This window comes from Ictalurus furcatus, chromosome 9 (assembly GCF_023375685.1).
Source record: "Ictalurus furcatus strain D&B chromosome 9, Billie_1.0, whole genome shotgun sequence".
NCBI classification, from domain to species: Eukaryota; Metazoa; Chordata; class Actinopteri; order Siluriformes; family Ictaluridae; genus Ictalurus; species Ictalurus furcatus.
The window spans coordinates 23,183,169-23,205,506 of NC_071263.1; the positions used below are offsets into that span (position 1 = coordinate 23,183,169).

The 22,338-nt window shown below is 41.5% G+C and overlaps 2 protein-coding genes across 4 annotated transcripts in view; both read right to left on the bottom strand.

The window, feature by feature from the left end:
- Positions 1 to 22,338, bottom strand: part of babam2 (BRISC and BRCA1 A complex member 2) — a 90,086-nt gene that overhangs the window by 43,688 nt on the left and 24,060 nt on the right. For all 3 annotated transcript variants that reach the window (XM_053633278.1, XM_053633279.1, XM_053633280.1), the window contains exons 5-6: positions 12,110 to 12,304; positions 10,085 to 10,159 (exon numbers count right to left, since the gene is read on the bottom strand). In XM_053633278.1, the coding sequence (XP_053489253.1) occupies positions 10,085 to 10,159; positions 12,110 to 12,304 (270 nt within the window). The remainder of the gene's footprint in view (positions 1 to 10,084; positions 10,160 to 12,109; positions 12,305 to 22,338) is intronic.
- LOC128612840 (KH domain-containing protein 3-like) lies at positions 8,158 to 10,078 on the bottom strand. The gene is made up of 2 exons (XM_053633277.1): positions 9,292 to 10,078; positions 8,158 to 9,258 (listed from the first exon to the last, which is right to left on the bottom strand). Exons 1-2 carry the CDS (start codon positions 9,731 to 9,733, stop codon positions 8,525 to 8,527), a joined length of 1,176 nt encoding a protein of 391 aa, XP_053489252.1. The 5' UTR covers positions 9,734 to 10,078; the 3' UTR covers positions 8,158 to 8,524.

The following is a 22,338-nucleotide window of genomic DNA, read 5'->3' on the forward strand; positions in this document are numbered from 1 at the left end:
GAAAATGGGCAGATATAAACGAAAGGACATAAATAGCCAAGAGAGGCTTTGGGACAAATGAGTGTTAAGTTGAGAGGCTAAGGCAGAGCCCAAGGACTTCCATCTGTAGAGTTTAAATGAGTTAAAAACCAAAAGGGCAACACAACTGGAAAGAAATAATGAGATCAATCCTAATTAGACATCAGTGCCGTAGTCCCTTATTTGTGCTAAAGGAGAAGGGGGAGGATGAGAGCTATGTGGCTTCCCCAAGGCTGGACATTAGTTATGGGTTTGGGATAAACACACACACACACACACACACACACACACACACACACACACACACACACAACCATTTATTCACTTAAGACTATTTAGGAGAGAGTACAAGACTAAGAACAGCGATGATTAAACAAGGACATGCTTTCCATTTAAAACTTCCATAATAAACTGATTCAGGGAATGTGACATTTCAGTTCAGTTAACGACCTTACAAAATTATTTCCATGGCTCTGCGACAATCCTGATCAACATTAAACGATGACACGGAAGCCCCAAAACATCCATACAACGCTGGCCTGCTAGCTAACTTACAGTAAATGAAATTTACACACGCCTTGCAGAATCCGCAAAAAGTTAATCATTAAAAAAAAAAAAAAAAAACAAACAAACAAACAAAAAAAAAAAAAACAGGGATCCTTAAAATTGCATTTTGTTGTTTATTTAGTCCTGCCCTTAATAAGCCATTTCACATAACAGATGTTTACACATAATCCACAACACACAATAATGACTGAATGTCCACAAATGAACCAGTTCAAAAGTTTACATACGACTCAGTTCCATTGAGCTCGATACTAAAGGATGTTATTGCTTTCACATCCCTTATAGCAAGACGTTCCCTACTGTTGCATTGGAAGTCTGCTAAATATCCATCTATCTCCCAGTGGCTAAAGGACATGATGTTTTTTCTAAAACTCGAGAAAATAAGGTATACGATGAAGGGTTGTACGGACAAGTTTTTTTTTTTAATAAATGGCATCCCTTTATCGAATAATTTATGGAGTTACAGACACTTCCCACTTAAATTTTTGTGCCTGTTGTTGGGTCTTACAATATCTATATAACCAGCGATAGTTGATTCTGGGGGAATTGTGAACAACTGTGGGGGGGGGTGGGTTTACTTTTAATTTTGTTTTCCTTTGTTAGTATAAAAAGAAAAAAAAAACAACCTGTGAATGTTTACTGCTGTGTGTTGCTCAATTTGTTTTCTTTTCTTTTCTCTTCTCAATGGAATATTTGGGAAAGGGAGGGGAGGAGAGAAGAAAAAAGGTGATGTTCAGCAGACATGTTTGGTAGACGTGTTCAGCAGAAATGTTCAGCAGAAATGTCCAGCAGAAATGTTCATAGAAATGTTTAGTTCAGCAGAAATGTCCAGCAGAAATGTCCAGCAGAAATGTTCAGCAGAAATGTCCAGCAGAAATGTTTAGTTCAGCAGAAATGTTCAGCAGAAATGTCCAGCAGAAATGTCCAGCAGAAATGTTTAGTTCAGCAGAAATGTTCAGCAGAAATGTCCAGCAGAAATGTTTAGTTCAGCAGAAATGTCCAGCAGAAATGTTTATTTCAGCAGAAATGTCCAGCAGAAATCTCCAGCAGAAATGTCCAGCAGAAATCTCCAGCAAAAATGTCCAGCAGAAATGTTTAGTTCAGCAGAAATGTCCAGCAGAAATGTCCAGCAGAAATCTCCAGCAGAAATGTCCAGCAGAAATGTTTAGTTCAGCAGAAATGTCCAGCAGAAATGTTCAACAGAAATGTTCAGCAGAAATGTTCAGTTCAGCAGAAATGTTCAGCAGAAATGTTTAGTTCAGCAGAAATGTCCAGCAGAAATGTCCAGAAGAAATGTTCAGCAGAAATGTTCAGCAGAAATGTTTAGTTCAGCAGAAATGTCCAGCAGAAATGTTCAGCAGAAATGTTTAGTTTAGCAGGATTGTCCAGCAGAAATGTTCAGCAGGAATGTTTAGCAGAAATGTTCAGCAGAAATGTTCAGCAGAAATGTTTAGTTCAGCAGAAATGTTCAGCAGAAATGTCCAGTAGAAATGTTCAGCAGAAATGTCCAGCAGAAATGTTCAGCAGAAATGGCCAGCAGAAATCTCCAGCAGGAATGTCCAGCAGAAATGTCCAGCAGAAATGTTTAGTTCAGCAGAAATGTCCAGCAGAAATGTCCAGCAGAAATGTTCAACAGAAATGTTCAGCAGAAATGTTCAGTTCAGCAGAAATGTTCAGCAGAAATGTTTAGTTCAGCAGAAATGTCCAGAAGAAATGTTCAGCAGAAATGTTTAGTTCAGCAGAAATGTCCAGCAGAAATGTCCAGCAGAAATGTTCAGCAGAAATGTTCAGCAGAAATGTTTAGTTTAGCAGAATTGTCCAGCAGAAATGTTCAGCAGGAATGTTCAGCAGGAATGTTTAGCAGAAATGTTCAGCAGAAATGTTTAGTTCAGCAGAAATGTTCAGCAGAAATGTCCAGTAGAAATGTCCAGCAGAAATGTCCAGCAGAAATGTTTAGTTCAGCAGAAATGTTCAGCAGAAATGTTTATTTCAGCAGAAATGTCCAGCAGAAATCTCCAGCAGAAATGTCCAGCAGAAATCTCCAGCAGAAATCTCCAGCAGAAATGTTTAGTTCAGCAGAAATGTTCAGCAGAAATGTTTATTTCAGCAGAAATGTCCAGCAGAAATCTCCAGCAGAAATGTCCAGCAGAAATCTCCAGCAGAAATCTCCAGCAGAAATCTCCAGCAGAAATGTTTAGTTCAGCAGAAATGTTCAGCAGAAATGTCCAGCAGAAATGTTCAGCAGAAATGTTTAGTTCAGCAGAAATGTTCAGCAGAAATGTCCAGCAGAAATGTTCAGCAGAAATGTTCAGCAGAAATGTCCAGCAGAAATGTTCAGCAGAAATGTTCAGCAGAAATGTTTAGTTCAGCAGAAATGAAACTGGAAAAAAAAAGTTTACATACAGTACGCTTGATTCTTAATACTGTGTGTCGTTACCTGGATGATCATCTGCGGTTTTTATGTTTTGTGAAAGGCTATATGATGTTGAGATCCATCTTTTCACACTGAGGACAACTGAGGGACTCGTGCACGACTATTACATAAGGTGCAAACATTCACTGATGCCCAAGAAGGCAACACGATGCATTAAGAGCCAGGGGGGTGTAAACTCCAGTGTCAGTGCTTTGTCATAGAGGTAAATCTGCGTCTTTACGTTTTCTAATAAAGTCTGAGGGCTTTGCACTTTTTCGTTAACATGAAGTTGAAGCTTACATTTTTTTCTTCTTATTAACTTCGAGGGAGAAACTCGAGAGAGAACTGTTTATAGCTGCATTAACAAAAGTCATAACAGGAACTAACTTCACAAGTTTCAAGTTTACAAGTTTCACAACATTACAATTACTATAAATGGATTAAAAAAAAGTACATACTGTTATCCTTTAAGTAATCATAAAAAATTGTAATCGTTGGCAAAAAACAAAAAAAAACAACAACATTTGCATGGAAACAGTAGCTCTGCTTCTGACTGGATTGCATCACAAAAGCCCATGGTTGATTATTTTCCTACAATAGCATGCCCCATCATGTTTTGTTCCTCACTCAACCTTCAACCTATCAAACAATTCTAATCCATATCGATTCTTTTTCAAGGTTTGAAATTTCATATAAGGGTACAAGTCCCACAAACGTTCACCCGTCAGTTCCCAGTACTGAACCGTACTTGAAGTACAGTGTGTTTAACCTGTCTGAAGCGAGAGCAAGCAGGAGGCAGACGCTGTGGTCGTTGCTGCTGCTGCCCTTTGAGAGAGACGCAGGCCTGTGCTAACAGCCCATGATGCTCCACTGGAGTGAGAGCGATTAAAGTGGGTCACGAGCACCGTGACTTTTGTGGCCCGGACCGCAAGATGACATTTCGATCCGAGCAGGAGCTCTGAATTACACTAAAGCACTAGAGCATGGAACAGATTTCGAAGCAGACTGCAGCGTGGAAGACCTGATAGCTTCTTCTGTCTGTGATCACGCTGTGTGAAATGTGCTCTTGCGGGAGTTCAGACAGCGCTTGGGCAAAGTAGTTTTCGTCGGAATTATATTTAGATTAGGAACTGTGATAGGAAAAAAAGATTTCTAAATGCAGGCGTATTTATGTATGTATTTACATACAAGATCTGGAGGCACGTCTAATCAGAGGTTCATTCTCTGAAAGAAAAAAAAAAAAAATGACTGAAAGGTAAATGGTCTAATAGGCGTGTTAAGCCTTATGAGTTGTAGGAGTGAGTCTCTGACAAGTTTCTTCACTCCAACAGAAGAAGAAACTGCTTACGCCGGACACTATAATATCCTCGTACCATTGTCCTTTTCACTCTCTGTGGATCTTGACTAGCAGTAGCTACACTCGTGTGACAGGCCGCTTTCTCCCTGGAGGTCATGAGCCCATTCGAGAAGGTAAACATGTCCAGGCCGGTGAGCTAAAACCAGTGAGATGGCACACTGCGGGCAACGATCGCAGTGCATGACACCATTCCTCCAAGCCTGGTCATGACCTTGCCTGGCTACTGCGTGGGCCGGAAGACAAACACAAACACACAAACCTGGGCCGAGTCAAAAGGAATACAAGCTTGAGCTGACCATCCACGTATTAGAACATTAGTCAGTAGTTAGCGAGTGTTTCGTTTCTGCCCTTAATATAGCGGCGAAACTAGAATGGGCCTTTATAGTGATTTATCTGAGCCCTACCCTACTCACTTTCATCATCTACTTCGGGGTAGACTAATGCAGCAGCGGGTAATGACCACAGATTTTGATGCGGAAGGACGTCATTAATAATACACAGCGTCAAACTAAATTAAGTTGACAGGCTACTATCCATCCACCCATTCATCTGTTTTCCAGACCTCTTACCATACACATGGTTGCGAGGGAGCCGGGAGCCTGGACGGGGTGCCAACCCATCACCGGGCACAATCGCACACAATTTGGAAATGCCAATGAAAGTGGTGTAGCGTGAACTTAGCCTTGGTGGTTAGCACGTTTGCCTCGCACCTCTGGGGTTGGGGGTTTGACTCCTGCTTCAGGGGTTTCCTCTGGGTACTCTGGTTTCCTCCCCAGTCCACATATTCATTTCTTTCATTAGAAAACTAACATCTGATTTACAAAATTTGCTCTCTCATTGGTTGTAGCTCGTCGTCGCAAGCCCTGCCAGTGACGAGGCTCTTCACACTGCAGGATGTGGAGTCGCCTGAAAACTCCAGATATTTATCATGCCAAATATCAGTGTTGTTATTGAGTAACTCACGTTGTCGAGTAGTTCACACATGATGATTGACTGCCGATTGGCGAGCGCCGATTGCTCGCCGAGTTGCCTCCGATCAAAGGGTTTTTGTTGGCAAGCTCAGCGACTTGCAAATCGGGCTTAAAATCGTGCAGAGTGAACTAGGCTGACGCCACCGTGGCCCCAATATAGGCTACTAATGAGAGAATTTCTAGCGTAACCATGTAATAGGCAGTTTAGAGTCGATAAAATTTCCGACACAGCTACATCTCAAAAACCACACAAAAGACCTAAAACTAGCCCAAAACATTTGGGCATTAAACACGTATATTCCCCTTCCCCGATCAAACTCGACGCATAAATTAAAGCCGATTCTGTGAAACTGATATTCAAGTCTTTGTTTTCTCTGAACAGTTGGCGTTTAAATGAGAAATGCCACATTGTTCTTGCTCTGCTTGAAAACTGGAGCTGGGGATATCACGGCCCTGACCCCTCACTGCTCTGTATCCCCGTCTGCCCTCGGCTTGCCTTATATAGTCACAGCCGACTCTTCTTGTTTACTCACGCTGTCCGTTGATTGGCTGCTTCCCTGATTGTTCCCACCTGCTCTTCTTTTTTCCCCCCACTTTGTGTGTTTATTCGAACCTCTGTGTTTCTGTGTGCGGTTGCAAAATTGTGCTTGTTTGTCTGCATTGCTAAGCTGTGTTTTTAAAAGTCTTCGTTCCGGGTTTGTAATGTACACCCCTGCCCAGTGTACTGACCACAATTATGGCAATACAGCCTTAATAAACGTGCGACGTGTACGCGCTTGCGTCATGCACCTCGTAAAGCGCCTCTGACACGAGCCACTGGAGAATATATACAGTATATTCAACAGCGCGTCACAAAATATTGGTTGAAGAAAAAGAACTTGAAGTATTTATAATTATAAACATATATATGCTTTATATATATATATATATATATATATATATATATATATATATATATATTATATACATAAAAAGGGGCATAAGATGCGTCAGTCTTCTTTAAGCTGCATCCGCTGAAACTGAGGTGAGAAAACATTAAAGAACACATATCTTAATGTGCTCGGGCTTATGTGTGGTTTCTGCATGCACACACACACAGCTCAATTAGCACGATGAGCTGCGCAGACATGAATGTGTGTCGGCGATGACGGAAGGTCTCGTATGAGTGAGTCAAAAAGGAAGAGCACTAGTGTTGTGCATGAAACATCTGGCACACAGTTCCTCTGTCCCTGTCTACTAGATATAACACTTTTCTCTTCTAAAAACGATAATGGAACCTTGATACTCAAACCAATATATATATATATATATAAAAGATAATTTTTAACTGAAGGATTTCATGCAAGATGATGTTACCATATAGCCAGTCCGTACAGGATTTCACAGAGTTTTTCTGAGATGCTTGATTCTGCTTTTTTTGTGCTTTTTCTTTTGTGGAAAACTGCTCGAATTGGCGAAATTGCAATTGCACGAAATTGTTTTGCGCGGTCTTTCGCAGTGGTGTTTGTTGGTAAATGAGACCTTTGAGCTGTACTCGTGAATTCGAAGAGGGCTTGGGCTGAACGTGCGTCGTGATGACGTCACACGACTCGTCTCGGCCCAAATCTGCGGACAATCTGTGATAATTCTGAAAAATCGCAAGCTCCTCAAAAGATTGCGGAGTTTGCGCGATTTTGCGTTCGTTTCCACGACTGCAAGAATCGCGAAATCCTGGAGGGACTGTACAGGATCGATATACACTACCGGTCAAAAGTTTGTGGACACTCAACTGGAATGTTTCTCATGATCTTTAAAAAGCTTTTGATCTGAAGGTGTATGATTAAATGCTTGAAATGGGTGTTGTATAATTGTATTTACAAAAAAATATTTTTTTTTAGACGGGACAACTCGGAGCGAAATATTCCGAAAAGCAGCCACTAAGTGCGCAGCGTAGGTGGGAACTCCTTTAATGCGCTTTAAAAAGCATCTCAGGGAAATTCCTCAAGAGATCGGTCGAGAAAATGTCGAATACAATTCTGGAAATTTGACGCAGAAAGGGGGTCGACTTTGAAGATGCTAAAATACTCAATTATTTTGATTTATTTTGGATTTTTTTATTACAATATAATTCCCATAGTTTCATTTGTGTTACTCCAGAGTTTTGATGACTTTATTATTATTATTCTAAAATGTGGGAAATTTTTTAAAATAAAAATAAAGAATAAATGTGTCAAAACTTTTGACAGGTAGTACATCTTTTTTTAAATCGAATAAACAATAAACAAACAAAGAAATAAATAAACACAGCAACTCCAGTATAACTGAGTTATAATATAGATATCATTCTTCATTCATGCCAAATATAACTAATATAAATAATAACAAATCACTATAAGTATCATTATAAGTAAAATAAATCAAATGTCCAATCCTTTGGCTTTAGGTAACCTCTATTTCACATTCCTACAGGCAGATATTGCGAAGATGGAACTTAAGGGTTTGTGTGTTTGTGGCCAGAACTGTCCAAAACTCCCTCTGACATGGTCACACAGCTGGATTGAGCTCAAATCAGTCAGTGTCTGTGCTCAGAGATACAACATGAACCTGGTGACAGTGATGACGGATGCCGCTTTCCGTATGTTTATCATCATTTCAGCTCTCTTGGGGAGGACACAAAGCCAAGGCCACAGAGCAAAAGCCTCCTGGGGCCATATGAGCTCTCACACACATACACTGAAGGAGAGAGAGCAAAGGGAGGGGCAGAGAAATGGCCACAGGGTGAGAGCGAGGGGGGGGTGGGGGGTGGGAGAGGGGGAGAGAGAGAGAGAGAGAGAGAGAGAGAGAGAGAGAGAATGCCTCGAGTTATAGAGCAGCTCAGAGCTGATAGGAACGGACGTGCTGCTGATTAGTCAACTCACAGCCACCACTGTGCGTGCACACACACACACACACAAACACATTATGTTTTACTCTTCATATTAGGGGTGTACAGCTCTCCTTCTGCACATCATAATCAAAATAAGTACACATGTAAAATGTAAATCTATGGTAGGATATTAGAGCAGTTTTACAGGTGATTTGATGAGGTGCGATTCAGAATTGAGAGCAGTTCAAACTACTTGAATTGAAGAGAAAAGTGGGAGTGGGACATAAAAGGAAAAAGAAGCCACGCCTCCCTGGGCGTGATGGGCATAGAGGTCATGTCTGTTCCATTGGGGTTCACATAACCAGAAGCCTCCTTCTCTGGGACTGACCCCAAGGCCATGTCATTTTCATTCTGAATGTGAAACCCAGAGGCCACACCCCCTGTATTGTGATTGTTAAAGCTAGAGGCCACACCTCCTTATCTGGGTGTTGTGGTGTGGAGAGAAAAAAAAGAAAAGAAAAAAAACCTCTTTTGCTGTGACTGACAGGCACAGAGGCCACACCTCCTTCACTTACATGAACAGGCACAGAAGCCACACCTCCTTCACTTACATGAACAGGCAGAGAAGCCACACCTCCTTCACTGACATGAACAGGCAAAGGAACCACACCTCCTTCACTTACATGAACAGGCACAGAAGCCACACCTCCTTCACTTACATGAACAGGCACAGGAGCCCCACCTCCTTCACTTACATGAACAGGCACAGAAGCCACACCTCCTTCACTTACATGAACAGGCACAGGAACCACACCTCCTTCACTTACATGAACAGGCACAGGAACCACACCTCTTTCACTTACATGAACAGACACAGAAGCCACACCTCCTTCACTTACGTGAACAGGCACAGGAACCACACCTCTTTCACTTACGTGAACAGGCACAGGAACCACACCTCCTTCACTTACAGGCACAGAAGCCACACCTCCTTCACTTACAGGCACAGGAGCCACACCTCCTTCACTTACAGGCACAGAAGCCACACCTCCTTCACTTACATGAACAGGCACAGGAACCACACCTCCTTCACTTACATGAACAGGCACAGCAACCACACCTTCACTTACATGAACAGGCACAGAAGCCACACCTCCTTCACTTACATGAACAGGCACAGGAACCACACCTCCTTCACTTACATGAACAGGCACAGGAGCCCCACCTCCTTCACTTACAGGCACAGAAGCCACACCTTCTTCATTGACACGAACAGGTACAGAAGCCACACCTCCTTCAATTACAGGCACAGAAGCCACACCTTCTTCACTGACAGCCATAGACACCACTCCTCCTTCACTGACACGAACAGGCACAAAAGCCACACCTCTTTCACGGACAAGCACAGCGGCCAGACCTCCTTCATTGGCACTGACATCCACAGAGGAAACACCTCCTCCACTGACACACAAAAGCCACACCTCTTTCACTGCCACTGACATGCACAAAAGCCACACCTCCTTCACTGGCACTGACAGGCCTGAAGGCCACGTCTTCTTCATTCTGAATGTCAAACTTTGAGGCCACGCCTCCTATATTGCGACTGTTAAAAGCCAGAGCTCACACCTCATTTGCTGGGACTAACAAGAAAAAGCCTACAATTAAAAAACAGCGCAACAGTAAAAGAAAAGTACATGTGCTCTTGCACTTCACAAGTATGAAAATGCAAATGTTGATTCTGTACCCACTGCCTGCCAACTTTCTCCCAAAACACGCTGCTTTGAAATGGTGCCGCCTTTCAAATCTGTGAAACTTTGTACCCCTACTCAATATACCTCTATCCCTGCATGCTTGTTTGCATGTGTGTGTGCTCACACATATCTTTGTGTGTGTTTGCATGCCTTTATGCCTACCTTGAGGAGATAGATGGGTATGTTGCTGAAGTCCACCGGGAGTTTGAGCAGAAAGCGAGCAGAAAACTCGCCTGTCTGGAAAACACAGGCATAAAGTCCATCAACACACACATGAACATGCACACGGTGCAAAACACACAGTGCTACTCGGTACAGGCGAGGAAAACAATGTGCTGAAGGTCAGAAGAGTGAAGCGGAGAAAAAAATAAGTAAAACAGCGCTGAAGTGGACATTTGGTCTGATTCTGGTAAACATATCAGTGCGGTCATGACGGCTTTCGCCAGCCGATGTAGCATCCCAGAACCAATCATGGGACAGGGCTGGGAGACATCAGGATATAATATTGATACTGTAATATATCAAAATATCATTTTCTGACATTACTGTGAGCCGTTCTCGAACTTTTATTGCTCAAACAAAGAGGTTTGCAGTATTATGTTTCTATAACTGCTTCATTTCTCATTTCCTCAATTTACATACACATCCAAATGATCGTTTGATGTTGACCATCATGTTACATGCATTCTGACTTGCATCATCATAATATGCTCTTCTGCAATGTTTTGTAATAGCTGTCAGTTATCCCACAAACCACAGGTTTATTTGCCACATCCCTTTAGCGGCAATGAAGCAATGCATTCAAATACATACACACCCACACAGTACATTTCCCACATCTCAGTGCTTCAGGTGCTCTGTACACAATGCACACAAGAGTTTGAATTCTGCTGCATCACCTATCTACAGAATCCACTGATACAAATCTGATACGGTCTTTTACACTTCGGTTTCTGTATATGTTTTTTCTTCTTCTTAAAAATAAACTCATTTCAACATACAAAGCAAAACACGAGACGACGAACAGATGATGTTGGAACAGCTGTACTTTTAGTAGTATTAAGAAGAATCACCCTAAAACCACGTACATGCTCACACTCCTGATTCTACCAAGACAGGATTGGCCGTGCTTTTTTTTTTTTTTGGATGGATCTGTGCTGACTGATGCCGGAGAGCAAACAGTGATTTAATCACTTTCTAATTATCGAAAGCGTTAAAAGTATTCGTAAACTGTTCGAGTCAACATTTTGTCATACACATATGTAACTTTATGTAAGAAAACGAGGGTGCTGCATTTTTAAGCAGGAAAATCAAGATGACACGAGATTATTGAGAGATATGTAAAGGGGGCGGGGCTTCCAGGAGTGCCAGTTATGCTGCATTTGAATAAAGGTCAACAACGGAAACACCTTTTCTGACCTCTGACTTGAAAACAAAGAAAGCGCCCTCCAAACATGGAACTCCTACTCACGATGGTCTTCCTCAACTCAAATCAACATGGCTGCTCATATCATCAGCAGTAATCAAAGTAGCACTTCTTACCATTACACGACTTAAACGAGCATTAAACTGCACCTATTATGGTTTTGAAACGTGCCTACTTTCGTTTTAAAGGTCGCAAACAATAGATTTACATGCATCCAAGGTCAAAAAACACTTTAGTGTGCTTATAATTTAAACTGCAGCATTACTTTTTCCCCCCAGTGTCACAAACGACTCGTTCAATGATCCGTTCTAAATATTCATTCTAAACTCCTCCTTTCTGATTGGTCAGATGTCCCAGTCTGTTGTGATTGGTTTACCAAAGTCAGTGTGTGTCTAAAAGGTTCAGGCTGTTCTCGAGCAGCCGATGAAGACCAGAGGCGGGACTTTTTGTTACAAACCTACGTAGCTTAGTACAGGAAATAAAGTCTGGAATCACTAACGACTCGTTTCAGCTGTTCAGAATCACCTCCTTCTTTTGGGAGTCCATAACCCTGTTTGTTGTGCGCTTTGATTTTTGAAACTTTGCAGACGTTTTTACATTCACAAACAGCTCTATAATACACTACATGAAAGGTAATATCTGAAAAACCATAATAGGTGCACGTTAAATGAGTTGTGTATACAAGAATGTACATTAGATCAGTCAACATACAAACATACCCCACCCATCTTTCCACCCTTTTGAAGTGTTAAATCCATTACCCAGCTGTTCTTGCGTCCGGCGTAGATCTCCATGCTGCGGCCATAGTTGGGGTCCTCGAGCAGGCTGTCGTATTCAAAGAGCAGGCGTGAGCTGTCTCTCAGCCTCTGGCACTGGTACTGGTGGTACTGCTGCAGGAGTTCCTTCACCAGCTGCAGCAGGCACTCAGGGTCGCCGGCATCCCAGGCCACCAGGTGCTAACACACCAACACACCAAGTTAGCTTTCAGGATACTTCAATGCAGTCTCAGTTTTGGCAAAACTTCTATCATGGTACAACTTCTGATCAGTAACACACTGTTGAGGGATAGTGTAGATCTCACCGGGCATTGGTAGCTCAGTGGTTAAGGTGTTGGTCTAATGCTCACATGGTCATGAGTTCAAACCCCAGCACCACCAAGCTGCCATTGCTGGGCCCTTGAATCTCAATTGCCCTCAATTGCTCAGATGTATGAACGAGATAAATGTAAGTCGCTTTGGATAAATACCGTAAATGGTACTGTGCTCATTCCAGGACTCTTACTCAAATATGAACATCCTTTCAACACACGTGGTACTGTGTGACTTTACAGTCGAAAAGTAATGATTTATAATCCCACTAGTTGGTGTCATCCAGAAGAAGACGAGTTCCTCTACAGGTTTCTTCCTCATGACTTCTCGGGGAGTTTTCACTTGCCACTCTTACCTCTGGCTTGCTCATTAGTGATCTAAATCGACATCTGGATTTCTGTAAAGCGGCACTGAGACAAGGTCTATTATTAAAATACAACTGAACTGAATTGAATTAAGGTAGCCTGGAAGAATTAGAAGTCTTATCACACCTAATAAAACTAGCTATTTAAATAAATGACACTGAAATTAAGGAGTCCGTACTTAAAAGTTTAGGTAGAGCTAAAATATTATTTTGGAACCAGAACCTAACCGGATGTTGATATTATTGACCGTGAAGGGGAGAAAAAAGTGATTCGATTTGTTCCTTGTTCATTTTATAGATCACAGTAAGTCGTACTGTAATTCAAAAGCACATCAGCAAGTCTGTGAGATGTTACTTGACAACTTGTTGTGGTTTGAGGTAGTTATTTACAGAAAAGGTTTGAGCTCCAGCAAAACATGTCTTGAGTGAAGGACTACATTTGGGGTAAGTTTAAAACAAGTCGTATCAAGCTCACTTCCTGGTCTATTGACCCATAATTACAATCTCCCATCATCCTCCTTAAGAGAAAATGGCTGTCCCACAGGATATCCAGTAGTTTCTTTCATCTCCCGACTCTTCATGTCTCGCTCTATTCACAAAGAATTGTGGAATTCAGCAATACTTCTGCCAAAGTGTTTTAACAATGTGGTCCAAAGGATAAGAAAAATAAGCTACTGAGATTACTGGCAAAAGAGGAAGGCGACTCATATGGAGGAGATAAGAACAACCTTGTTTCCATGCCAAATTCTCCACAATGGTTTGGAATGCAATAGTGCACCATTAATTAAGAACAAGGCATAAAAAATTATTTTTTAAAAACCAAAACAATAAACCCAGGATTGTTATTCTACGTTCTGGCATTAGGGTTGGGGACGTGTGTGGCAGCGACGAGAACTGAGTGGGTGTTTGCCAGAAACAGAGCTTTCAGAGAATGTGTGAGCGGAGAGCTCATTCTTGCCAGCACAGTCTGCTTCCCTCATTTTGCAGACCTCTCCTCCTACAGGCTGACCTAATTTGCATAAGTGATCCCTGATTTGCATGAGCTTTCCTGACGAGGAAACAGGTATGTAAATTCATCGCATGGGGCGAAACCCACCATCCTCTTCACTGGCCGGATTCTATAAAACGGTGCTCCAAACTCCCGAGGGGTAATTGCTCCCTGAAGTGTGAAGGCTCGCAAAACCTTAAAATAAATCGCAGTGACACCGAATCATACTTGGAAAGAAAGAGACAAGAAAATGATAAAAGGCAAAAAAAAAGAGCTAATGATAATAGATTAGCACATAAGCATCTGCACAGACTAGTCGTCTAGTCAACTAATACATTGACTAGTTGTCACAGTTGTGATGTCACCTAGATGGGTGGTAGGAAAAAAACAACAACCCAGAGAGGCAGATGGTAAAGAAAGCAGGCTAGATGTCACTATCCAATCCCACTTAGATAGTTTAGTCTATAGGCAGCTCATGTCAACTCACAGAGCTTAATGAAGAATCATTTTCAGACTCCAGTGAAGCCAGATTCGATCATGGTGGTTCAAATCCCTGGGTTTTTTCAACCTGGAAAAACCTCCCAGATGCTGCTGAAGACATAACATCCTCCATTCAAGGAAGGTCGGTTAACCACTATTCGGACGGCTGTGTTGATGGCAGGGTTTTCCCTATCTGAGAAATGCTTTGGTGTAGTGCCTAAGTGTTCTTGCGGAGCACCTTAACCTGAACCAACATAAAAAAAAAGGCATGACATATCTAAATGAATGTAAAAACAACTGTGAGTTCTATTCGCTGAAAAAACAAAACAACAACAACAACAAAAAACCCAGAGGGATGGCTTGATCTCAAATGGAAAGGTAAGCTGGCAACGTAATCAGTGTCCGGACGTACGTTTATGTGGTTGGCCTGGGGCAGATGCTCATCGCAAAGCTAATCAAACAGCTGATTGGATATTTCTCCGAACTCGGGAAAGTAGTTACAACCATGGACTCGGATAAGCAAAACAAGCCATCGATAAGGTAAACCTCGACGAAGAATAAATGATGTATCAACGTTTTTTTTAGGGAGTAATTCATGTGGATGTTAAGTATAGAGACAGCAGATAGAGAAAAGATACAAAATAATTGGTAACCTTGATAACGGACATCGATATTCATGTACTGAATTAATGTACGTTAGCCAGAGAAGCTAGTTAGTCGACGTTACATTAAGATACCTTGACTGAGCTAACGTTAGTATCTAACATGGCTCAGTAGCTAAACAAAGTTAGGCTGTGTTCACACGTGACATGTTTTTCTGATGTAAACCGCTGGTCAAAGCATTTTTTCATTTCTACATGTATATATATATAAAAAGCTGTTCCAAAATAGTGGTTAAGAAGAACTGAAGGACAGTGAAGTGTTCAAAGAGAGGGCTGCATGTTTCAAGTTAAGGTAATCCACATATATTTTGATTAAATCTCAAACATCTTATTTGGTGAATTGAATAGACTTTCTTTCACACACACATATATACACACTCATATATTATATACACACATACATACATATATATACACACATATATATATATATATATATATATATATATATATATATATATATATATATATATATACACATACAAACATATATACATATACATATATATATATATATATATATATATATATATATATATATATATATATAAATAATTTCACTCCTCAACCACCACCACCCACCTGAACCCAGACAGCACTTAAGCCCTCTGAAGCCCTGGGGAAAACCCTGGATGGGCATGAGCTTCCATGCTGTGCGTGCTCAGTTACAGAATCAACAGTTCCAGCTGAGTGCAATTGAATACACAGATTTATTATTTTGCACATTTATTGTTCTGATTTATTTACATTTACGGCATCTGGCAGACGCCCTTATTTATCTCATTCATACAACTGAGCAATTGAGGGTTAAGGGCCTAACAGTGGTAGCTCAGCTGGGGCTTGAACTCCAGATCAGCAACCCAGAGCCTTTAACCACTATTTTCAGCTGTGAACTGAAGTTGCATTGACACAGTCGTTGCTTTAGTTATGTAAACCCTAAAGTACACAGTCATCTGAATGATCATCAAAACGCAGTGGTCACTAAGCAATTCGCTATAAATCAAACCCAGGCTTTAAACTAACATATTTGAACACCTAACACTGTTTTCAGAGTGTGAAATGACAGTGATACAGCTCTAAATTTCACTTTTTCAATGACTCAGTCTGTATCCAAGCTCTATTAAGCGGAGTTCGAGCAGACCGGACGTCCATTCAGGCTCACACTGAGTAACTTATTAAGCGCACAATCCAGAGTATGCGGCTGAAATTGAAGGATTTAATTGAAATGCCTGCAAAAGAATGTTGAGAGAGATGATGGAGGCTCAGCGGCATACAGAGCATAATGGTCGGAAACAGTCTGCTATAGGGAGAACCGCAACAACAACAACAACAAAATCCCTCTCATTAGGACACTTCAGCAATCCATTCACATGCAGGAAGACAAGAGTGCGGACAGAGATATGCACGCACACCTGAATTGTTTTGCCTCTAAGGCATTATCTTTAGAAGCTACAGCATTTGCAGGTTGAAGGTACTGTCCTCTATCTTTTCACTTAACAGCTAATCTGCTGTAAAGCAGTCGCTTCAGGGCGTAAAGCCTCCATTATTCCAGACATGATAATTCAGGAGAAAGATGGTGCCTGATGATAATGGAGAAGAATGCATGAGGCATTTTCCCTTTACAAATTCCAGCGATCTTTACAGCCAGACTTTGGGAATTTCCCCAAAACGGGTGTGTTTGGAGGTTTTTTTGTTTTTTGTTTTTTTTTTTAAACCGAAACTGTCTTGACCTCTTAATCATTGCATTCTGCCTTTTAGAGCGATATGATCATGATTCATGAGTCTCATCCCTAACTCCAGGATTACCCGGGAGAAGCAATGTTATTATCCATAATGAAATCATCAAGATTCCACGTGGGAGGAGCGGTCATGAGAAAGTTCAAGTCTCCGTATGAGAGGAGTTCTTTTCTGGACAGTGTCTTAAGATTTAAAAAAAAAAAAAACACACTTGATTGATTTCATTGACAAGACTTGCGTTCCATAATTACCAGGTTTGAAAGATGGACACTGAACAGTGCAGCTACGTTACTTAAACAGTCTAGCGCTCTTCAAAACAGGAGAGATGAAGTACAGATTCTGCACACAGCTGTTCAAGTTCCTGTGAAACTAGCCAATCGTTGGCGTCTATGAGCTCAGGTATGCGGAAGAGGGCAGATGACATTTTTTTTCTCCGAGTGTGTTACTCAGATCAAACTGGGGAAAAAATGGAGGAAAATTTTAAAAAGTACTTGTTTTAAGAAAAGCAACATTTGGATTCAGAAATAAATGGTACACATGCGCATTAACTTCACTATTCAAATCTGCCTTAAAACAATTTGAACCACAATCCTCCACCCTTTACAGTGAAATAAATCTATATTAAAACTAGTGTGTTGAAAGTGGTAGTGTATTGAAAGTATAAAAATATGGTTCCTTTTCACGGTGGCTTAGTGGTTAGCACGTTTGCTTCGCACCTCAGGGGTTGGGGATCAAATCCCACCTCCACCGTGTGTGCATGGAGTTTGCACGTTCTCCCCGTGCTTTGCGGGTTTCCTCCCCCAGACCACAGACGTGTTGTAGGCTGACTAACATTTCCAAAATTGTCCGTATTGTGTGAACGTGAGTGATTGTGCCCTGCGATGAGGTAGAACCCCATTCAGGGTGTCCCCCACATTGTTCCCCGAGTCCCCTTGGAGAGGCTCCAGGCTCCCCCTCGACCCTGTGTGGGACAAGCGGTATTGAAAATGAACGGTTCCTTGTAACAAGAATACTCCAGAAAAAAAACTAACAAAAGACAAAAAGAGACTCGACAGCTCCCTGACCAGGAAGTAGAGACTTCGGTGGTGCGGATTTTGGAGAAAAATCGTCGCATGAGCCTTCTCAAACCTAAAATATTAATTACGAACTAATACACTGACAAAGGAAGTAATAAAGTACAAATCCTACAGAGAAGCACATCCGGAACGCTGTCCAAAATTCGTGCCACTGAAGTCTCTACTTAGCTGTCGATCCAAATATCACTAGCCAATGAGAGTAAATCACTATTAAGCCCCACCCACACACAAGGTTTGTTGAACTTATTTATCTTATAAGATATTTAACATAAAATTTTAACTCTCTTGAAGTTAATATGAACAACAACAACAACAATCCAGCTTGTCACGTTACCAAGAAAATGGAAAACCCAATTCCTCCATCAATGTAAACGTTCCAATGGCAGAAAAGTTACTGACTGATACTAAGCACTGATTCTTGCATAAGTGTTAAATAAATGTCTCCTTCGCAAGTTCCTTTGAATGAGCCATTATTATAGAAACAATAAAGTATGAGAACGTGCTCGTTAATATAAAGCTTTGAATGATCTGAATTACAGCCGGGATTACCGTCAGAGCTGCCTGTTATAGAAACTTCATCAACACCTTCTGACTACTTATATGACTTGTATTAAAAATCTGTATATAGATTGTGAATACAGATTTCTTTTCTTAAATCCAGCCACAAGAGGCATTTACCTAAAAGTTTAGGAAACGTGTATTTTTGATAGGATTTACATCATGTGACTAAAAGCATCATGCCATACATATTGTTAGCATTCAAGTCAGATTTACGCAAACTTATTCTAACAGCTCTAATTCACAGCCTTCACTGGTTTTCACAGCTTGATGCTCAGTCTCCACACACACACACACACACACACACACACACACACACACACACACACACACAGCCCAGAGGAATCAGTCACTGCTCTATGAATACCTCTGCTCTGTGTGCCTAGATCAGAGGTCAAACCCATTAGAGTGCTGCTTTATTGAGAGTACACAGCGTTGAAGCTGTAGAAACATGACCACTCAGCATCAGCGCTGAAAATAACTCAGCCGAATAGACCGACCGAGCCTGATGACCTCTGAGCGTCTGGCCGTCTGGACACACTTCTCTCTACGGCTTGATATCAGGGAGGAGAAGGAGTTTCATTGTTTAAGAGAGGGCTTGGCCCATTCTCGCAGGCTGCACAGGAAGCCGAGGTGAGGGCAGGACACGCTTGCGCCAGTGATGACATCATCACCCCGGCCTGTTAGCGGTTACCGGGAAGAGCGGGATTCCCGCAACAGTGTGGGCAGGGAACACAAAGATGGCTATTCAACGCGTGGAGACGCAGAATGAAAGCGAGAGAAAGGATATAAGAGCAAAACACGCTCTGTCAGCAGGGGTATTCTGCAGACCGTCAAAGAACATCTCTGACTCCCACAACTGTCCGAATGTGACCAGTAACCCACAGTGGTGGCGACAGCGTGATAGCTGTGCTGAATCTCTAGCTGAGAACAATAAAACAAAGACCTACACAGGTAGAGTGATGCAATATTTACAGTGTGACTCACTCAGAAAGTCCTGTCTGCCTGGAAACATGCTCGTATTTGGAGGAGAACAAAGCAATCTTTCAGCACAGCAATAAGTTTATGCACACACACACACACACACACACACACACACACAGCTTTCTCACATTTACCCTCCCAGTAAGGTACTATACATGTCAACGCATGATAAAAAAAGATTGGTTTTATCGAAGGCAGTTTCTGCTGCTTTTGTTGTCTAAATTGTACACCAGCGCATGTTTAACTAGTAATAGTAGTCATATTTAAACGGTAATACTAGTTTACTAGTTTAGATTTGTTCTTCTTAGTTCTTCAGTGTAAGCAGTAAGCTCAAAATAACAGTATCAGTAGCCGTCTCTGAACTCAAAATTGAAGTTTTATGGCTTTTAGTATGGATATGTTCACCTTAAAGTGATCTCCAAGCTAGTGCGCTCCAAAACGATGACAAAACTCGCATTTAGAAGATACATGCGTTCAAAATTTACAGCCTCTCTCTTTACCACCAATACGAAGCAACAATTCTGATGGCACCATTCTGCACTTCGGCTTCTCATCAGATTTTCCGTCCAATCAAATTCTCGGTAGAATCTGAAGTGTCCCGCCCCCGACATGATAAAAATCCGTGGGACTAACTGTCGAGCACGGATTAGCCTGGACTGTGAGGTAAGATAAACGCTATTGGCTACTTAAAAAGGGGGACTCGATATGTCCCGCCCTGACTTCCTGTTTCAGTGGAAATTATGTCGACACATGGAATAACGCGGACTTTAAACCTGAAGTGGGTGACGTCTAAACAACAAGGGGTATTTTTTCTGACTTTTCTTTTTAGAACTACACCACTATGTGCTGGGAAACACTGTTAAAAAACAAACAAAACAAAACAGAGGTTCCAGCACTGTCAGCATGGTGTGTGAATTCTGGTCCCACAACCTCAGCGAAAATCACTCTAGTTCATAACTGGATTCAACTAGAGATATGCAAGGGTCTGTTTTTTATTTATTTATTTATTTTTATTTAAAGTCCACTTCTGCAATTCCATTTCGCTAAAATATAAACAACCTAGTACCCTAATTTAAACCACCGCAACCCTGACCAGGCAGTTACTAAAGATGAATGAAGGAACTATGTAAATGCACCACACAGTGCAACACATTCATGGTTTTAGTTTTGTCTTGTAGGTTTCATATCTTCATATCCAAAAATAAAACAGCTCGTGTCCTGTTTGTATCCGTATTCATATCTGTTTAGAACGTATTATCTACTTCATTATTCTGAATCATCATTTATGCATATTGTTTTCCATCTCTAGTCTTCAGTGCTTGGCCAAGTCTGTAACAATAACCACATTTTTTTTTTCTATTAAACTAGAAACTAGAAATATACTCCCTTCCCTAGTAACATGTCTGCGGTTGGATCTGTTACGTGTAAGATTGCAGAAGTAAAAGGCTTTCACTTGTAGCCTGCCATTGCTGACGAAAGCTGAATGCACCGCAATGGATCCTGCAACATCTTCCTTTCCTGTTTGGTCCTCAGAGCTTTTGCAATCGAATCCCTGCCCTGTACGTTGCATGGAAATCCACAGACATCCACATCTTCAGAATCATCGGGAGAAATCAATGCGCATGGCTGAATGTTGATCTGCCAGAGCTGTGCCAAGGACAGATGTGCCGTGGGCATAACGCCTCCAGATTCTGCACTACTTGCTACACTTTAGAGGGAACGCCCGGGTTTTTTTTTTTTTTTTTCGAACCTTGGGACTTCACTCCCACACGGCAGAGCGTTCGATGTGACGACTGACACGTTATAAGAAATGTCTGTGAAAATGGTGGCATCAGTGAGAAATCACCAAGAAAGTGGATTATTATTCGAATTATGTAAGGAATAAGTCTTGACAATGCTGTTGTTTATGCTGTCATGCGGTTATATTAAATATCGGCACGGCTGTGATGCAGACGTAGGCATGAGCCCGCAGTTTAAGTGCCGTAGGTAAGCGAGTGCGATATTGCTTTAATCTATCCATCCATCCATATTCCATAGCACTTATCCTACACAGGGTCATGAGGGAGCCTGGAGCCTATCCCAGGGAATTGAGAAAAAAAAAGCCAGGGTGCCAACCCACCACAGGACACCATCACACACACATTCATACACTTCAGACAATCTGGACATGCCAATCAGACTACAATGCATGTTTTTGTACTGGAAGAGGAAGCCAGAGAACCCGGAGGAAACCACTGGAGCACGAGGAGAACATGCAAACTTCATGCACACAGGGCGGAGGCGGGCTTCGAACACCCAACCCCAGAGGTGCGAGGCAAACATGCTAACCACTAAACCACTGTGCCATGCAGTTCTATACACAAGAATTCATATCGAGTAAGTGACATTTCTGACACAATATGGCCAAATGATCTGTTTATTTTTGCTAGTGGAAATAGATCCAGAAGAAGCCACACTCGCTTTACCGTCCGTCAGCAAGTTTGCTCACACTGATTTATACATTCCTGTTGAAGGCGCTTCCGGTAAAATTGCCGCCCCTTCTTCCTTTTCATCTTCATCTGACGAGCTTTCATATTTAAAGCCAAAAAAGTTATAGTCCTCAAGTGTATTGCTTGGAATGTATTGCAGTTTTATGTGGCAAACAGGCAAACATCCCAGTGTGGTTAAAGGAAATATAGGCTCCCTTGGAACACCGCTCGACCAATCAAATTAGTGGACTGCTCCATAGAAAATAAATAAATAAATAAATAATCAAAGAGGGATTGGTGTAATGTTACCAAGCCTAAAATGGATTATTTCCCTATAATAGCATGGCCCAAAGTGCTTTATTTTGTAACGATTTGCCAATGATTCTAGATTTTACATTATTAATAAATGCCACGTCACACCTTTTAACCATTTATAGTTATATTTAATGTTACTGATGTGACATCCACAAGACAATTCACTTCCTATTATAACTAAAAACTGGAAAGTGCAAAGTCCTCTGTCCTGAAGACTCTCTCATCGGGGAAAACTTAGTGACTGCTACACAGACCTGACACTGGAGACTC

What these genes read in the sequence shown, in the direction of transcription:
- LOC128612840 (XM_053633277.1), bottom strand. Translation starts at nt 9,733, where the DNA reads ATGAAGAAGACGTGGCCTTCAGGCCTGTCAGTGCCAGTGAAGGAGGTG. An exon ending in GCCTGTTCATGTAAGTGAAG is followed by an intron (nt 9,259 to 9,291) that starts GTGTGGTTGCTG and finishes ATGTAAGTGAAG; the next exon opens with GAGGTGTGGTTCCTGTGCCT.